General features: G+C 44.0%; 2 protein-coding genes across 2 annotated transcripts in view; one reads left to right on the top strand and one right to left on the bottom strand.

Annotated features, from left to right (window-relative positions):
• The window catches only part of LOC103750066 (NACHT, LRR and PYD domains-containing protein 12), a 64,838-nt gene that overhangs the window by 17,870 nt on the left and 30,863 nt on the right, over positions 1-16,105 (bottom strand). Inside the window, exon 5 of the mRNA XM_017803133.2 lies at positions 13,065-13,154. Within this exon, the coding sequence (XP_017658622.2) occupies positions 13,065-13,154 (90 nt within the window). The remainder of the gene's footprint in view (positions 1-13,064; positions 13,155-16,105) is intronic.
• On the top strand, positions 8,309-9,538 carry Tex13b (testis expressed 13B). The gene is made up of 2 exons (XM_017803132.1): positions 8,309-8,767; positions 8,876-9,538. The coding sequence occupies exons 1-2, from the start codon at positions 8,309-8,311 to the stop codon at positions 9,536-9,538; spliced, it is 1,122 nt and encodes a 373-aa protein (XP_017658621.1).

Here is a 16,105-nt window from a genome sequence, read left to right on the forward strand (position 1 = left end):
CTCCAAGAAAGCAGAAACTAAGCAATCATAACCACTAAGTCAGCATTGCAGCCAATACTTAAAACAATACTACACACAGAGGAAGAAAATAGTCAAACAACTCAGTATACCAGCAAATCCCTTAAGATGAGTATGAGAGAAATAAAATCAGTAATATTCTAAACAACCAGGAAAACAAACAACAAAATTATAGGAATCAGCATATCTCTCTCAATAACAGCCATAAAAGTCTTAACTTTCCAATTGAAAGACACAGGCTGATTGAATTTTATAAACAAAATCGGAAACTGTTTATTATCTGTAAAAACAGCTTAGTAGCTAAAACAGATTAAAGGTGAAAGGACAAAAAATATATGAAGCAAGTGGAAAATGAAAACAAGGAGGAATAATTATATTCCCTATCTGACAAAGTAATCGTCAAGCAAAACTTAAATGAGACAAAGATGGTCACTACATAGTAATAAAGGGCACATTCAATTTCATAAAAGAAATTATAGAAAATATACAAATGCATGCAGATTAAGCAATCCACTCTGGAATGATCATTGAAGAAATCAGGGAGGACATTAAAAAATTCCTAGAGGTTGGCAAGAGGCCCCAGCCATAGCTCAGGAACTACTGGCAACAGATAGCTGCTGCGAGAGCAAGAGTCAATTTTAAAGGTATGATATTTGGTAGGTCAACCAAGATACAGGGGATGAACCCACACCCAAGCACATGTGGGGACACAAATTAGACTTAATAGGCCTTAGAAAATACTGGAAGACATGGAGTTGGGGGGTCGTAAGGTGGAGATGGACATGAGGGGGGGTCTGAATATGATTAAAATGTATTATTATAAAATTCTCAAAAGAATCAATAAAAATGAATTTTAAAAACCAGTAGTATTTCTAAATAATGAACATGGTGAGAAAGAAATCAAGAAAAATTTCATTCAAAACTGTGCCCAACAAGAGCGGGGAGAATATCTACCTAGGAATCAACATAACCAAGGAGGTTAAAGATCTCTGTAACAAAAACATCAAAACACTGAACAAACTGAAGAAGATACTAGAAGAAAGATTTTACCTACACACTGATTGGCAGAATTAATATTGTAAATTACCAAAAGTGATCTACAGATTCAATGTAAGCCTCATTAATATTCCAATCACATTCTTCACAGAAATAGATGATACAGTGGTAGAGTTTAAGTGGAAGCACAAAATTTGGACCCCAAAATTGACAACACAATTCTAAGCAAAAAGAGTAATGCGGAGGAATCATAATATCTGATTTCAAATGACACTGTAGTTCCACAGAAACAAAAACAGGCATGTAGGCCAACACAATAGAATACCAAACAGAATTAAAACCACACAGCTACAGCCACCTGGCGTTCAACAAATGTCTCCAAAACACGAACGAAAGGAAGGAAGGAAGGAAGGAAGGAAGGAAGGAAGGAAGGAAGGAGAAAAACCCTTTTAAACAAATGGTACTGGGAAATCTGGATAACCACATGCAGAAGAATAAAAATACATCCATCTTTCTCATCCTGCAAAAAAACAGATTTAAAAAATGGATCAACATCTTAATTTAAGACTTGAAATCTTAAAACCTCTAGACGAAAACCTAGGAGAAACACTTCAAGATATAGGCATAGGCAAAGACTTCTGAAGAGCATTCCAATAGCCCAAGACATCACAGCATGAACATACAAACGGGATTGCAAGAAATTAGAAGAACACTTCTGCAGAGCAAAGGAAATAAAACAGTTAAGAGACGGTCTACAGAAGAAAATTCTTAGCATCTATACATCTAATTGTAAATTAGTATCTACAATCTATAAACATCTCAAAATATCAAACACCAAAAAAGTCATCCAATTAATAAATAAGGAAATTGGACAGTTCTCAAAAAAAAGTACAAAAGGCCAATAAATATATGAGCAAAAAGGTTTACAATCCTTAGCCTTCATGGAAATGCAAATCAAAACTACACTGAGATCCCAGAGAATGTGCAGACAATAACACAACACATATAAATTGCTGGTAGGAATGTAAATTAGTGTAGCAAACTATGGAAATTAGTATAGAGGTTTTTCAAAAATACTAAAAATAGAAATACCATATGCCACAGTTGAAACTGAAATTATACAAGAGGTACCTGAACATTCATGTTTATTATGGCACTATTCCCAATAGCCAAGTCATGGAGTCAGCCTAGATTTTTCTGTCCACAAACAGAAAAACGCATAAAATATGCGTGGTGGTGCACATGTTTAATCCCATCACTCAGGAGCCATAGGCAGGCAGATCTCTGTGAGACTGAGGCCAGCCTAGTCTACACAGTGAGTTCCAGGTCAGCTAGGGTTACAGGGAGACCCTGTCTCAAATAAAAAAGAAAAAAGTATATATGCATAGTGGAGTTTTATTTACCCATAAAGATAAAATTATGGGTTAAGAGGATGGCTTGGTGGATAAAGTATTCACTATACAAGTTGACTTAGGATCCCCAGTGCTGAGGGTGGCAGCATTTGTCTGAAATCCTAGGGCTGGGGGCCTGACAAAGTTAGATTCCAGGGGCTCACTTGCCAGCCACTGTACTGGTAATGGCCAATTCCAGGTTTAACAAGAAACCCTGTGTCAAAAAATAAGGACAGGCTGGCAAGATGGATCAGTGTGTAAAGGCACTTCTTTCCAAGCCTGATGCCCAGAGTTCAATCCTAGGGACTCATATAGTGGAAGGAGAAAACTCAACTCCTGCAAGTTGTTCTCTGACCTCCACATATGCACCGTAGCAGGCAAATGTGTGTATAAATGTAGAAACAAACAAACAAACAAACAAATAAATGTAATAAAAAATAAGGTGAAGAGGTGATTGAGGAAGATATCACATTAACCTATGGTCTCCACATGTGCCCATACAGGCAAGCACACTTACACTCATACATGCATATACCCATACACCACACAAACAAATTTTTTTTAATTAAAAAAGAAAATGTCATTTCCAGGAAAATCGATGGAACTGGAGGTCATGTTGTTAATGAAATGGGTCATAGTCAGAATGACAAATATTGCATTTTTCTATTATGTGGAATCTATCTACACACACACAGACACAGACACACACACAAAGTATTGGGGAAGTATTTGGGAGGAGGTAGCAGATTAGCGGGAAAAGAAAGAGGGATAAGAGAGGGCAATGGAGGTATGAGCAAAATATGTAATATATACATGAAAATGTCATAATAAACTTCATTTTCTATAATGAATACATGCTAATAATTCTTTAAAAAACAATATTTACAATAAGTTTACCAAGAAAACTTTTTTTTTCAATTTGGGAAAACATAATACACATTATTTTAAACTTAAAAAAAAAGTGTGTGGGCTAGAGAGATGGCTCAGCAGTTAAGAGCACTTGCTGTTCTTGCAGAGGATCCAAGCTTAGTTCCCAGCACCTACATCAGTTGGCTCAACAACCACCTTTAACTCCAGTTCCAGGAGATCCGATGCCCTTTCTGGCCACTGCAGGCACTTCATGTGGTATACATACAATCCAACAGATACACACACACACACTCACACACACATAAATATTAAAAAGTGTGTCTGTGAGAAAGAGAGAGAAAGTGAAAGAGAAAGAGAAAAAGAAAGTGAAAGAGCAACAGAGGACAACCTTAGGTGACCCTCCTAACCCTCCACCTTGTTTGAGACAGCAACTCTTCCCTTGCTGTTGCCAACACTAGGCTAGCTGGCTCCAGGTTCTCCTGTCTGTCTTCCATCTATCCTCAGGAGAACTGGGATCACAGAAGACCACTAACATACTTGGCTTTACATGGGTTCTGAGGATTCAAACCTCAGGTCCTCAAGCATGTGTGGCCATCTCTCCAGCCCCTAAATGTATTTTATGAGAGAAAAAAAATTTAACATTTTAAAAAAATGCTCTCTAATCTTATTCTCAAAGAAAATTAGTACTAAAATGCCATACAATACCATGTTTTTAAATGGTTCTTTATAGCAAATGCAACCAGAGAGAGAATTTTTTAAAGTTTTAAAAGCCTACATTTTTCTTACCCTCCTACATGAGTCCATCTCCCAGAAATAATGAATGTTGAGTATTGATGTATATCATCTCCCATTTCAGTTCTCTGAGATTACAGAAACATGCAATACACACACAAACACACGTATGGCATATTCTTCGTTTGTACATTTTATGAAAATTGGACCACAGAAAACCTTTAACTTTATACATACTTCTGTCATTTGGTTCTCCACGTGGCCCTTAGGGAGAAATCAAAATTCGGTTGTCAACAAGGTCATATAATAAATAGAAAATCATTACTTAGCCTGTGGTCTATCTGGTTTCTGAGGTCTAGACCTCAGAAAGTCATTGAGCGTTTTAAGGACACATTCAGATCCCTCTGATGACAGGGTAAAATGAGAACTTCCTGATGTCAGAGAGCTGCAGTGGTGGATGGAAGAAATGAAGGAGACCTGTGGAGAGCCACAGCCTCCGCCGCCATTACAAGATGGCGCCGGTATCCGGACCTTCTTAAAAGTAAACATCCTGCCACACCCATAAGGGGCGTGCACAAGAGCCTGCTTTCCCCCGCCTCCTCCCGTGGCGTGATCTCCAGCAACCAATCCGCTTCTTATACGTCATAGATGGGACCTTTAGACTATATAAGCAACCGCTCTCCCGCTTCTCGGCATCTTCGGTCTTTAAGCTTCTAAGAGTGTAAGATGCGCATACAATAAACTGCTGCAGAAGGATCCTGACTTGTCCTCCCGCGTCGTTCTTGCCGGCGAGACGGAAAGCGGTCGGGGACAGCTGGTGCCGAGACCCGGGACTCAACATCGCTGGCGCCGCCCGAAGACCCCTCCAATACAGGAGGAGGATTCAGAACTGCAGGTAGGTTCGGAGAGGTATGGATATTGTGGAGATTGCTGGAATTGTTTTCGCCTTGATTATGGGAGCCTTTATGATTCTGCTTCTCACCCTATGCTTCCACGCGGGTTACTGTCAGGAAGAAGGGCAAATGGTTCTAGAGGATCTCCAGGACAGCCTATCAGAAACCGAACGAAATGAAAGGATGGGAGCACGTGCAAAAGAAAATAGGGCCCAAAGTGAAAATGGACCTCCCGGTAAGCCAGAGGAAGGCAGGGGAGAGAGCACTGTCGAAAAGGACGGAGCAAGAAACCAAGTAACAGGTTTTAGACAGGGAAGAAACTTACCAAAGGGGTATTTATACCCCACAAGGGAACTTGCTGCTCTGCAGTTAGAAGAGAGCAGTTTAAGCCCAGAAGAAGAGATAGAATTAGAAGAACAAGCAGCAAATTATGAAGAAAATAGATACAGGCCACTGGAATATAAGAACCCAGTGCCCTACGCTGTGGGACGGGGAGCTGCTACTGCCCCCCCACCTTATTCAATACAGCCATCATGTTCACTCCTCCCTAAAATTGTGAGGAAAAAGCTGGGTATGGCCTTCCCAGTCTTTGAAGCACCCATAGAAGGGCAAGAAGGCATGGGACGGATCTATGCACCTATAGACTATAATCAAATAAAAGAATTGGCTGAAGCAGTAAGAAAATATGGAGTGAATGCAAATTTTACTTTAGCACAGCTAGACAGACTGGCAAGAGATTCTATGACGCCTACTGACTGGCAAACTATTGCAAAGGCTACGCTTAATAGCATGGGCCAATTTTTAGAGTGGAAGGCACTATGGTATGAGGCTGCACAAGAGCAAGCCCAAATCAATGCAGCCTCCTTAACCCCTGAACAACAACAATGGACATATGAAATGTTAACAGGACAAGGAAGATATGCAAATGAACAAAATACTTATGCCTGGGGAGCCTATCAACAGGTTTCCATGACGGCAATTAGAGCATGGAAAGCTTTAACTAAAAAGGGAGAAGGAGCAACCCAGCTAACCAAAATTATACAGGGCCCACAGGAATCATTTTCAGATTTTGTGGCCAGGATGACCAAGGCAGCAAACAGAATTTTTGGAGATTCAGAATCTGCAATGCCTCTTATTGAGCAATTAGTTTTTGAACAAGCAACACAAGAATGCCGTAATGCCATTGCCCCTCGAAAGGGTAAAGGATTACAAGATTGGTTAAGGGTATGTAGAGAGTTAGGGGGCCCATTATCTAATGCAGGGCTGGCGGCAGCTATAATGCATATTGCCAAAAATGCTCCTCAAGGAAGAGGCAAAGGACCTTGTTATCAATGTGGCAAAATGGGACATTTTAAAAAAAGACTGCAAGAGTGCAGCCCCAAATAATCTTACAACTAAAATCTGCACTAGATGCAGAAAAGGGGCACACAAGGCCGAGAACTGTAGATCTATAAGAGACATTGAGGGAAAACTTTTGGTTCCCCCAAGGCCTTGGAAGAGCCCAAAACAAGAATTTAAGCCAAAAAACGAGATGAGGGGCCCTCAGTTCCAGGGCCCAGACAAATATGGAAACCCCGCCCAAACATGCCCATGGTCCAAAGCCCAATTGCAGCAGCGATTCGGGGACCGATTTCAGGAAATCATCTCCCCCACGGAGGAATGGGAAGATGCCTATAGCTGTCTCTTCATTGCCATGGAGTGAGAACCTTGTCATATGAAAATAGTACCATTTGTGCCCCATTGTCGAATAGTATTGAGCTTTGTACACATTATTGCTTTTACTGTTATTGTATTGGGATTTAAAAAATGTATTATTATTGTATGTATATGTGTACACTATGGCAGGGTGTGGAGAGCCACAGCCTCCGCCGCCATTACAAGATGGCGCCGGTATCCGGACCTTCTTAAAAGTAAACATCCTGCCACACCCATAAGGGGCGTGCACAAGAGCCTGCTTTCCCCCGCCTCCTCCCGTGGCGTGATCTCCAGCAACCAATCCGCTTCTTATACGTCATAAATGGGACCTTTGGGGCATATATAAGCAACAGCTCTCCCACTTCTCGGCGTCTTTGGTCTTCAGTCTTCAAATAAACTGCTGCAGAAGGATCCTGACTTGTCCTCCTGCGTCGTTCTTGCTGGCGAGACGGAAAGCGGTCGGGGACAGAGACCTGACTATGTTGCCCTCGGGTTGGCAACAGTGGCGGCAACTGCTGCAGGTGGCAGTGGAAGGTGCAGGCAATGCTGCAGAAGAGGGTGCAGGTGGAAGCAGTGGAAGGTATAAGCGGTGGCAGTGGAGGGTGCAGGCGTCGTTGCAGTGGAGGGGTACTGGTGGTGGCAGTGAAGGGTGCAGGCAGCAACTGCAGGATGAGTGAAAGTGGCAGTGGACACTGCAGGCGTCGCTGCAGTGGAGGGTGCCGGGGTCGCTCCAGTGGAGGGTTCATGTGGTGCTGCAGTGGAGGGGTGCTAGTGGTGGCAGTGGAGGGTGCAGGCAGCAGCTGCAGGATGAGTGAAAGAGGCAGTGGAGGGTGCAGGTGGCGCTGCAGTGGAGGGTCTGGCGGTGGCAGTGCAGGGTGCAGGCAGCAGCTGCAGGGTGACTGAAAGTGGCAGTGGAGGGTGCAGGTGAAGGTAGTGGAGGGTGCAGGCAGCAGGCAGCAGCTACACTGGAGGGTGCACGTGATAATGGCAGTGGGCAAGGGTTGGAGGTGATTTGTTTGGGGATGGGGAAGAAACAACCACAAATTATTACCCTTTGCCTACAGGGACCATCTTGGAGCCTCTGGGGGGATGGGTCTGCTCCCAAGATGCATCTTTTTCCTTCACGCAGTAAAGGGGGGTGGGGGGGGCTTGCTGCGAATTCTAGAACATTCTATCTCTATGGGTGGGCTTACCAGGCATGGGACAAACTATTACACTTGGGGGTGGAATTGGAGGCTTACTTAGGGGATACTTATTTCCTGTTTACTCTTGCTTCTTCCAGCCTTCGAGGGTTTTCAAACAGTTCCCTTTTTTTCAGGACACCCCCCAGTCTCTGGAAGTTGGAATAGTCGTAGAGCAAAAATCGCGAGACTTCCTTAGGAGACTCCATTTCTGAGACGCTTTCGGCGGGAGAGGTGCAGAAGAGAAGATACGTATAAGGTCTGCTCACTTTCTCAGCTTGTTTTTCTTGGCCTAAAATGTTGGTCTTGTTGCAAATGTGATGGGCCAGTACCTAACCTCCTCTGGCCACTGGTTGGAGAGGTGAAGCCTCGTGTGAGGTATCCAAGGGAAGTAACCACCTTTCTAGAGAGTCATTATTAGAGTGTGGCTGGGGTCTGGGAGGGGAGAGCAAAGGGATCGAGGGGAGGCTGATGGGAGGACTGGTTTATTTTTTTTCCAGGGCCAGTGAAGCCCTGAAGGCACTCAGCCATCATGGCCTTGAATCCCAAGGACCCCAACAGTGGGTTTCGGTACTGGAAGGTGTTAATGTTCATCAATGAGCAAATGGGCAAACACCCGAAAGGCCCAGAGTTCTACCTTGAGAACCTGACCCAGTCCTGGGAGGAGGTGGAAGACAAGTTCAGGTTCCTCCTGCAGGACAGCGAAGTCCCTAGAGAGGTTCAGGAAGCCTGCGCCTGGAGCAGCCTGGCCCTGGGCATGCGCTTTGCATGCATGCAGGGCCATTTGCAAGCACGCAGGGTGCAGTGGCTGTGTGACTTCGCCAGCAAGCACAGGTCAGCTGCACATGCCTTGGTATCAGACCTGAAGCAGCTCATCCAGCAGCAAGAGATAGAGCGCAAAGAGACGGCCTCCCAACTTAGGCTGACCCAGGCCAAATTGGCGGAGGTGCAGAGAGAGCGGGACCTACTGAGATTAAAACTGCTACACATGGTATGATTCTACCCCCCCCCACCCCGCCCCATCTTACTCCCATTCTAGCCCATCTCTATACCGGTATCCCATTCCCAGAACACTCAACCCTGCCCGCTTCTCTCTTAGGAGCTGAGGGCCACTCCAGAGGTGCCAGTTACGGCTGGTGCTGATGCCGGAGGGGCAGGGACACCAACACTACAAAAGAGTGAGAAGGAGGATGCAGCAGCTCCTGCTGTAGCAGAGTATGAAATGAAAAAGGAAATGGATGCAGACATAGAGGCGGCTGGCCCTGTGGCATCCACAATGAAGCTGAAAGGAAGTACCTGGCAGCCTCTTGGACATAGGGCCTGGAAAAATCTGCCCTGGGGGTTGCAGAGTAAGCGGAAAGTCAGATCGGTTGAAACATCAGTGTGTTCTTTCTCAGGGACCTTTGCTTTTGAGTCTGCAGCTTCCCCTGAATCTGTTAATGTCCAACTCCCTGCCCCATTCACATACCCTTACGAAAGCTCCTTCCCATTCACCCCCACCTCATCCCCACCATTAAGCACAGTCACAGAGCCTCAGATGCCTCCTTATTTCATGGCCAGTGATATGAATCTGGATGGCATGGAGGGCCCCATGGTAGTCCTTGAAGGACCCCAGAAAGAAAGAGAGTTCAGATTCCTGAAGCAGAGAAAATCATTTCGCAGGCACAAGGACTGGGATTGCCCTTGGTGCAAATCTGTGAATTTTTCATGGAGGAAAAATTGCTTCTGCTGTGGGAGGACGATCTGGCTGCAAGGCCCTTAGTGAATTCAGAAATGTGAAATAGAAATTTTTCAAAGGGAAATCGATTTTCAGATGTAGGAAAAGGAGAGTGAGAAAGGGTTTATGGGAGGTGCAAGGGAGAGAGGTTGTACAGATGGTGTGGGGAGGGACAAGTTTTGATCATTTCTTTTGTATTCCTGATTAGCACTCAACACGCCAGAACTGACTCACTTCCTTTGCTTATGTGCGTGTGTGTGTGTGTGTGTGTGTGTGTGTGTGTGTGTGTGTGTGTGTGTGCGTGTGTGTGTGTGTGTGTGTGTGAGAGAGAGAGAGAGAGAGAGAGAGAGAGAGAGAGAGAGGGAGAAACTGCCCTCCTAAAGTCTGGTTGACCTAGGCAACCATGTATACAAACCTCCACCTTCTCCCCACACCTAGGTCTTAGATGATTGAGCCAGAGTGGTTATTTGACACATTTTGAGCCAAACTTATTCTCAGGTTTGAGGGTCTGATCAGAAGTAGATTCTATAATCAAGACAGAGTTGGGTAAAGAGGTGGTGATCGCTAGGATTTGGGGGCACAGTAACAGTCAATGATAATGTAGGCCTTGGCTGAGACCTGTGCTTGGCTGGGGTGGGGAAGAGACATAGGTATATTTCTAACAGATTTTTAGAGGACTACTAACACGAGGTTCCAGGGAGCTGACAAATATAGAGAAACACAGAAGAGCTGATCAAGTAGCTCCAGAGAACTCCGCTCCCTTGCACTTCCTAAAGTTCCATTTTACCCAGATCCCCTCAAGTGGGCTCCTGTTCTGGCCAACTAGATTATTCCTGTGTCTGGTTGGCACAAGAGCAGTATTTTTTCCTTTCTTTTATTCTTTCTTATTGTTTTTGAGACAAGGTCTTCTCATATAGCTGAGGCTGGCCTCAGATGCACTATGTAGATGAAAATGTCCTTGAACTCCAGACCCTTCTGCCTCTACTTCCCAAGCGTTGGGGCTGCATGCATATATTCATGCCTGGCTCAGAGAAGCAGTTTCAAACAACACACCATGAAAGAAACTACAGGAATTGGCATGGCAGTTCAATTCACAATTAGCAAGCAGTGGGGATTCCTTCATCCCAAGCATCACCAGGAATGAACTGGGTAGGAGGGTTACATTTAAAAATGAAGCCATGTCTGGGATGGGTGTTCCCAGGAATGAATTGGATAGGAAGCTCATGTTCTGAGAGAGTTACATCACAAGAAATAAAACAAATGAAGCCTGGGATGGGTCAACCCCAGGATTATGCTTTACTCAAATTAACACGGCAGAAGATTTTACCAGCCCTGTGAGAATTCGGAAGGACTGTACAGAGGATGCCAGCCTCAGGGGCAAGAGAGGACTGCTATGATTGCACAGCCTCTTGCCTGGAACCTTTCCTAGTCCCCCATGGGCAGAACCAGACACAGTCAGATCTGAACAGGCAACTCCTGCCACTGTCACAAGGTGAGTTGGCAAATGATAGTGCCCAAATGGTTAGCCAAGTCTATATGATAGGCCAAAGCATGCAGTATCTGGCGGGATTCTCTATTCTAGTTCAGTACCATGCTAAATGGAAGAGATTGTGAATATAAAGCTCTTGGTATATTCAGAAATGTAAAATAGAACAGAATCCTACCCCAGTGGGAGGGGGTGGTAGAGGAAGGTGGCAGTGAATGGGGCAATGGGAAACTGGTCTGCTTCTCCCCCTCTGGTGACTATAAGATGTTTTGAGAGTAACTCTATTTGTGTTTTAGTCCTCAGGTTGAAGGATGGGGAGGAACTTCACCTGGACCAGACTGAAACAACTGAAAGAGTCCTGGTCATCCCCTAGTGACTGTGGACCTGGAAAATCAAAAGGTGTTGAGGCAGTGGGACACCTGCAGTGGCAGAAATGTGACTTTAGGTTGTCTGCTACTGGTGAGGGTGCAGTCACCATCAGGATTAGGGGTCAGATTCCAAGCTTACAGTTTGCTAACAGACCTTAGGCTTGTTTGTCTCTTTCTACTACAGAGTTCCTAACTTCAGTGCACTTGACACCTGGATTAGGATAATTCTTTGATGTGGGCTAGGGCTTCCTCTGCAGTGTAAGCTGTTCAGCAGAATCCCTAGGTTTTCTCAGAACTTGCCTGCACATCCCACTCCCTACCCCCTCAGTTAGGACAACTGAAACTGCCTCTGGATACGACACATGTCTGCAAGACTGTAAAATGAACCTGACTTGGGAAGGGTACAGGCAATGATGCACTTAGCAATTTGAACAAAAGAATCAAAAGAAAAGATCATAGAGGCTTGAGGTGGGATGAAAAGTGCCCCACTAAAGGTTTGGTATTTACTTTGACTCTTCAAGCGAATACAGAGTGGTGACAGGTAAAAATCAGACTGCCAGGACTAAAGAGCAAGGGGAAGCTCTTCAAGTACTCTAGGCCGTGATGGGAAGGAGTAAAGCAAAATACATGGTTGAGAGGACTATTTTGAACATGAGAGAAACTTGAGCTATTGAAGATCTAGCAGATGTTTGAAAATGTGAGAGATAATGTTAGAGAATGATCTTCTGTACGCTATGGGGGGCATAGTCAATGGTATTAGAAATAAAATGTTATAGAAGATACTGTTTTTGTTTTATAGAAAATAGAAACACCAAAAGGTTTTAAGTGTTTGTGTATATACGCTATATACAAATGTTATAAATTTACATTTACAAAATTTGTACATTTATATTTTGACTGTTAATAAGAAAAGTTACAGAAATACATCAGTCAACAAGGTATTCAGCAGGGAGGGAGAACTCAGGATCAGGAAATAGGAGGTAGTATGATGTGGGGTATAGGATAGAGTACAGGGCAGCTAGGTGAAAAGCTTTGTTTTATATACTTTTGTGTAAAAAAAGTGTAAACCATAAGATGTTCTGTTCACAAAACTAAAGGAAATTAATTTTCTCAGCTGAGTTTGGAAAGACTGATTCTTCCTTAGGAATGGGAGGAGAAAAAGAGAACAGACACTGATGTCTGTGGCAAAGGGGTAGGAATATTGAGGGAAGGGAGGCCGATTACGTGCGAGATATGGACAATGCACCTGAGTGTGGATAAAAGGCCAGGGCAGGGAGGAGATGTTCTTTGGGCACTTTTAGAATAAATGTAAAGGATGGGAGACTGATGGAGAGAAAAGGATCATCAAGCTACATGGAATAGAAAAGGACCAACTGAATGAAAACTCAAGGGTGGACACTAGGGGTATGGTAAAAAAAAGGAAAGGGATTCGTTGTCTAGTACCCAAGGGGGCAACTGACACAAAACTTTCAAGTGCTTCAACCTGCCACCTTCTATCATGGTAGAAATAACATATTAAAGGAGGAAAGGCAGGAGGGATGAACAGAGAACTGTGACTAATTTCTTCCAACCCTTTCTAGGCTTCTCTTTGCTGTTCCACTAAGGATGGATAAGCTGAGCCCCAGGTTACTAGTCTGTTTTCAGGTCCATTCTGCAATTTCAACTAACCCGGTCTTTACCTTTAATACCATAAAGTTTAAAGCAAACTTCAACTTACTTCAGGTCTTTGATTTTACAGTAGGAACTGCGCAGTGCCTGACAGAACAAGTGCAGCTGAGACACTGGCACATTGTGCATCTGGAAGGACCTAAAAGAAATGAGAAAACAAAAGTAATTTAAAAGGTTTGTTTAAAACTGTATTTCCTAGTACTAACTTACCTCTTAAAACCTTAGAAGATACTACTCCATCTTGCAAATAAGGAAATTAAGGACGAAAAAGTTAAAATAATTTGCTCAAGTTTGTGTAGGTAGGTAAGGAACAGAGGCCATTAACCAGGTCCGAATCCAAGGCCATACCACTATGTGCCAGGGAGCAAAGAAGCACTTATTAATCCACCAACAAGTACAATCACTGTTTTGCAGGCGGACTAGGAGATCGAGTGACGTGCCCAAGCAACCTTTACCAGATAATGTTCTTTTCTAAAATGTGTGTGTGGGTTCAAATCCCAGCACCCACATGGTGGTTAACAACAGTTCATAACTCCAGTTCCAGGGAATCTGATGCCTTCTTCTGACCTCTGAGGATACAGGTGCACTTACACACATGTACGCAATACACTCGTACACATAAAATAAGTAAAAATTTTTAAAAACGTGTGTGTGATGTGCACATATGAATGTGTGTTGGGAGGATACGTGTGCATACATGAATACACTTGCACATGTGCCTGTGGGGGTTTGGGAGGATGCACACACATATAGGTGTTATTGTATGTGGGGACCAGAAGTCAACGTCCAGTGTCCTCTGCTATCACTCTCCACTTAATTTTTGGAACTCACCAATTCAGGAAGATAAGCTGACTAAGGAGCTCCTGTTTCTCTTTAGCTGGTGCTAAGATTACATGCACATGCCACCATACCTGCCTTGCTTTACAGTGAGAACTGGAGAATCCATACTCAGGTCCACTTCATCAACTAAGCCATCTCCCTAGCCCTAATATAGTCTTGATAGTAATAGCAAAATTAATGACAATACTTAGAGAACAGGAAAGGTCAATAATAAAGTCACTTACCCAAAATGCTTGGGTAAATGCAGTTAAGCTCCCTGATAATCGAGGTAGGTTTTTTGGGGGTGGGGTGGGGGGTATTTGTATAAGAGTTTCCTCCAAAATAAAACATTTCATCCTGGGGCTAGAGAGATTGCTCAGCAGTTAAGAGTACTGACTGCTCTTTCAGAGGATCCAGGTTCGAGTCCCAGCACCCACATGGCAAATAACAACCATCCATAACTCTAGTTCCAGCGGATTCTGACGCCTTCTTCTGATCTCCATGGGCACTGCATGACATGGGTGCACTTACACGCATGCAGGCAATACATTCATACACATAAAATAAAAATAATAAAATATTTTTTAAAAAGCATTCCAACCTACAGGGAAGTTAAGATTCGGATGTTCTAAAGGGACACTCATTAAGACTCAGGAAGTAAACAAGTTTCAGAAAGTCCCTGATCAAATAACTAGGCTCCTCAGGCCACAAGTTTAGATAAACAGAAAGGGCTACTAAGAGATACTCTTAGACCAACACAAATGCCTGGAAAAGGACTTTCCAACTTGTTGAGCTGTCTGCAAGTGTTATAGTGAGTTCCAGCCTTAATGAGCTGTCACCTATGCTGGGGTGGCCTTTTAGTGATATAGCCGTCTTTGGGTCCTATCTGCTCCTGTAAGTAACCCCTTATACTCCTGTAAGTAACCCTAGTAAAACTCATTGGTTCACCAAGTCGGACATTCATGGTACTCTTACTTTTTGTCTGTCATTGCTTCCCTCTCTGGGAAGAGTAGACATTTGTTCATGTCTCCCCAGAAATAGTGTTATGCAACATAACTGGTACCTGAACAGGGACTGACAGAACCAAAGATGAATTTGGAAGGATTGCATGGTCCTGGCTATGGCTATGGGTATTAAGGCATGCAAGTGAGGTTGAAAAGTCTGAGGGTGGAGTACCCGAGGAGGCAATCCCTATGTGGCTGCCTTTCCACATGTGGTATGGGATAGTGTGCCTTCTTGCTATGTCAGTAGTTATATGGCCTAGGCTGAGTTCTCAAAGTCTGGGTGAGGTGTCCATAGAGGAAATTCCAGTGAACTCTTTTCTATGCAGTATGGGTGGCATGTCTGCTTGATGAGTGGAAGCTGGTGCCTGAGTATAAAGATGTTCTAAAAATGGTTAGGTTTAAGCCCGGTGTGGTGGTACATGCCTTTAATCCCAGCACTTGGGAGGCAGAGGTGGGCGGATGTCTGAGATTGAGGCAGCCTGGTCTACATAGAGAGTTCCAGGCCAGCTGGGGCTACAGGGAGATCCTGTCTTAAAAAAAGTTAAATCTTGAGCAAATGGTGCAGTCTGTGAGAGTAACACATAAGGGATAAGCGTATGGCATAATAAAGAACCAGGCCAGCTCAGGCCGCCTGCCATAAGGAATGAGGAAAGGGCTTCCGCATACATGATGGCCCAGTGTAGTTGGGCGTGGCAATGGCAACCTGCTGAGAGATGATCCTCCCAGAGACAGACTACCATTGGATATCGAAGGACGGCATAGGAAACTATGATTGGCTAGGGAACCCCTTATAACCCCAAATGCTTCCCGGAATAAATGAGTCTGCAGCAGCTCACCCTCTGCTTGCTTTCACTGGACTCCCTGTGTCTGTGTCGTGCCTCCGCGCCTTTCACCCCCATATCGGCAGGGACCCTGTGTCCCCCTCTGGCTGGCTCCGGGGGAGGACAGTAACAGGACAAGAGTGTCAACAGTCACAGAAGTTGTGTGGCTACTGCTATGTATAGTGAAAACGTGTCTAAGGTGAAAATGGCTCCTCAATGGAAATTTGCTTGTGTAAGGGAAGAGATGGAGATGCTGTCTTGCTTTTTCCTGTAACTGTCAGACAAGAAAAAGGAGTACAAGTTAAATCTGTGTTAAAGAGCCCTTCCTGGGATCCAAAAACTTGGACCCCATTGAAAAAGTCAGATAGTACAGGGAAAATATAAGGGAAAAATAAAGAACTAAGGATTTAAAAAAGCAGTATTTGATGCCCCATTCACAAAGCAAG

The sequence above is a fragment of the Nannospalax galili genome, unplaced genomic scaffold (assembly GCF_000622305.1).
Source record: "Nannospalax galili isolate Female #2095 unplaced genomic scaffold, S.galili_v1.0 scaffold25, whole genome shotgun sequence".
NCBI lineage: Eukaryota > Metazoa > Chordata > Mammalia > Rodentia > Spalacidae > Nannospalax > Nannospalax galili.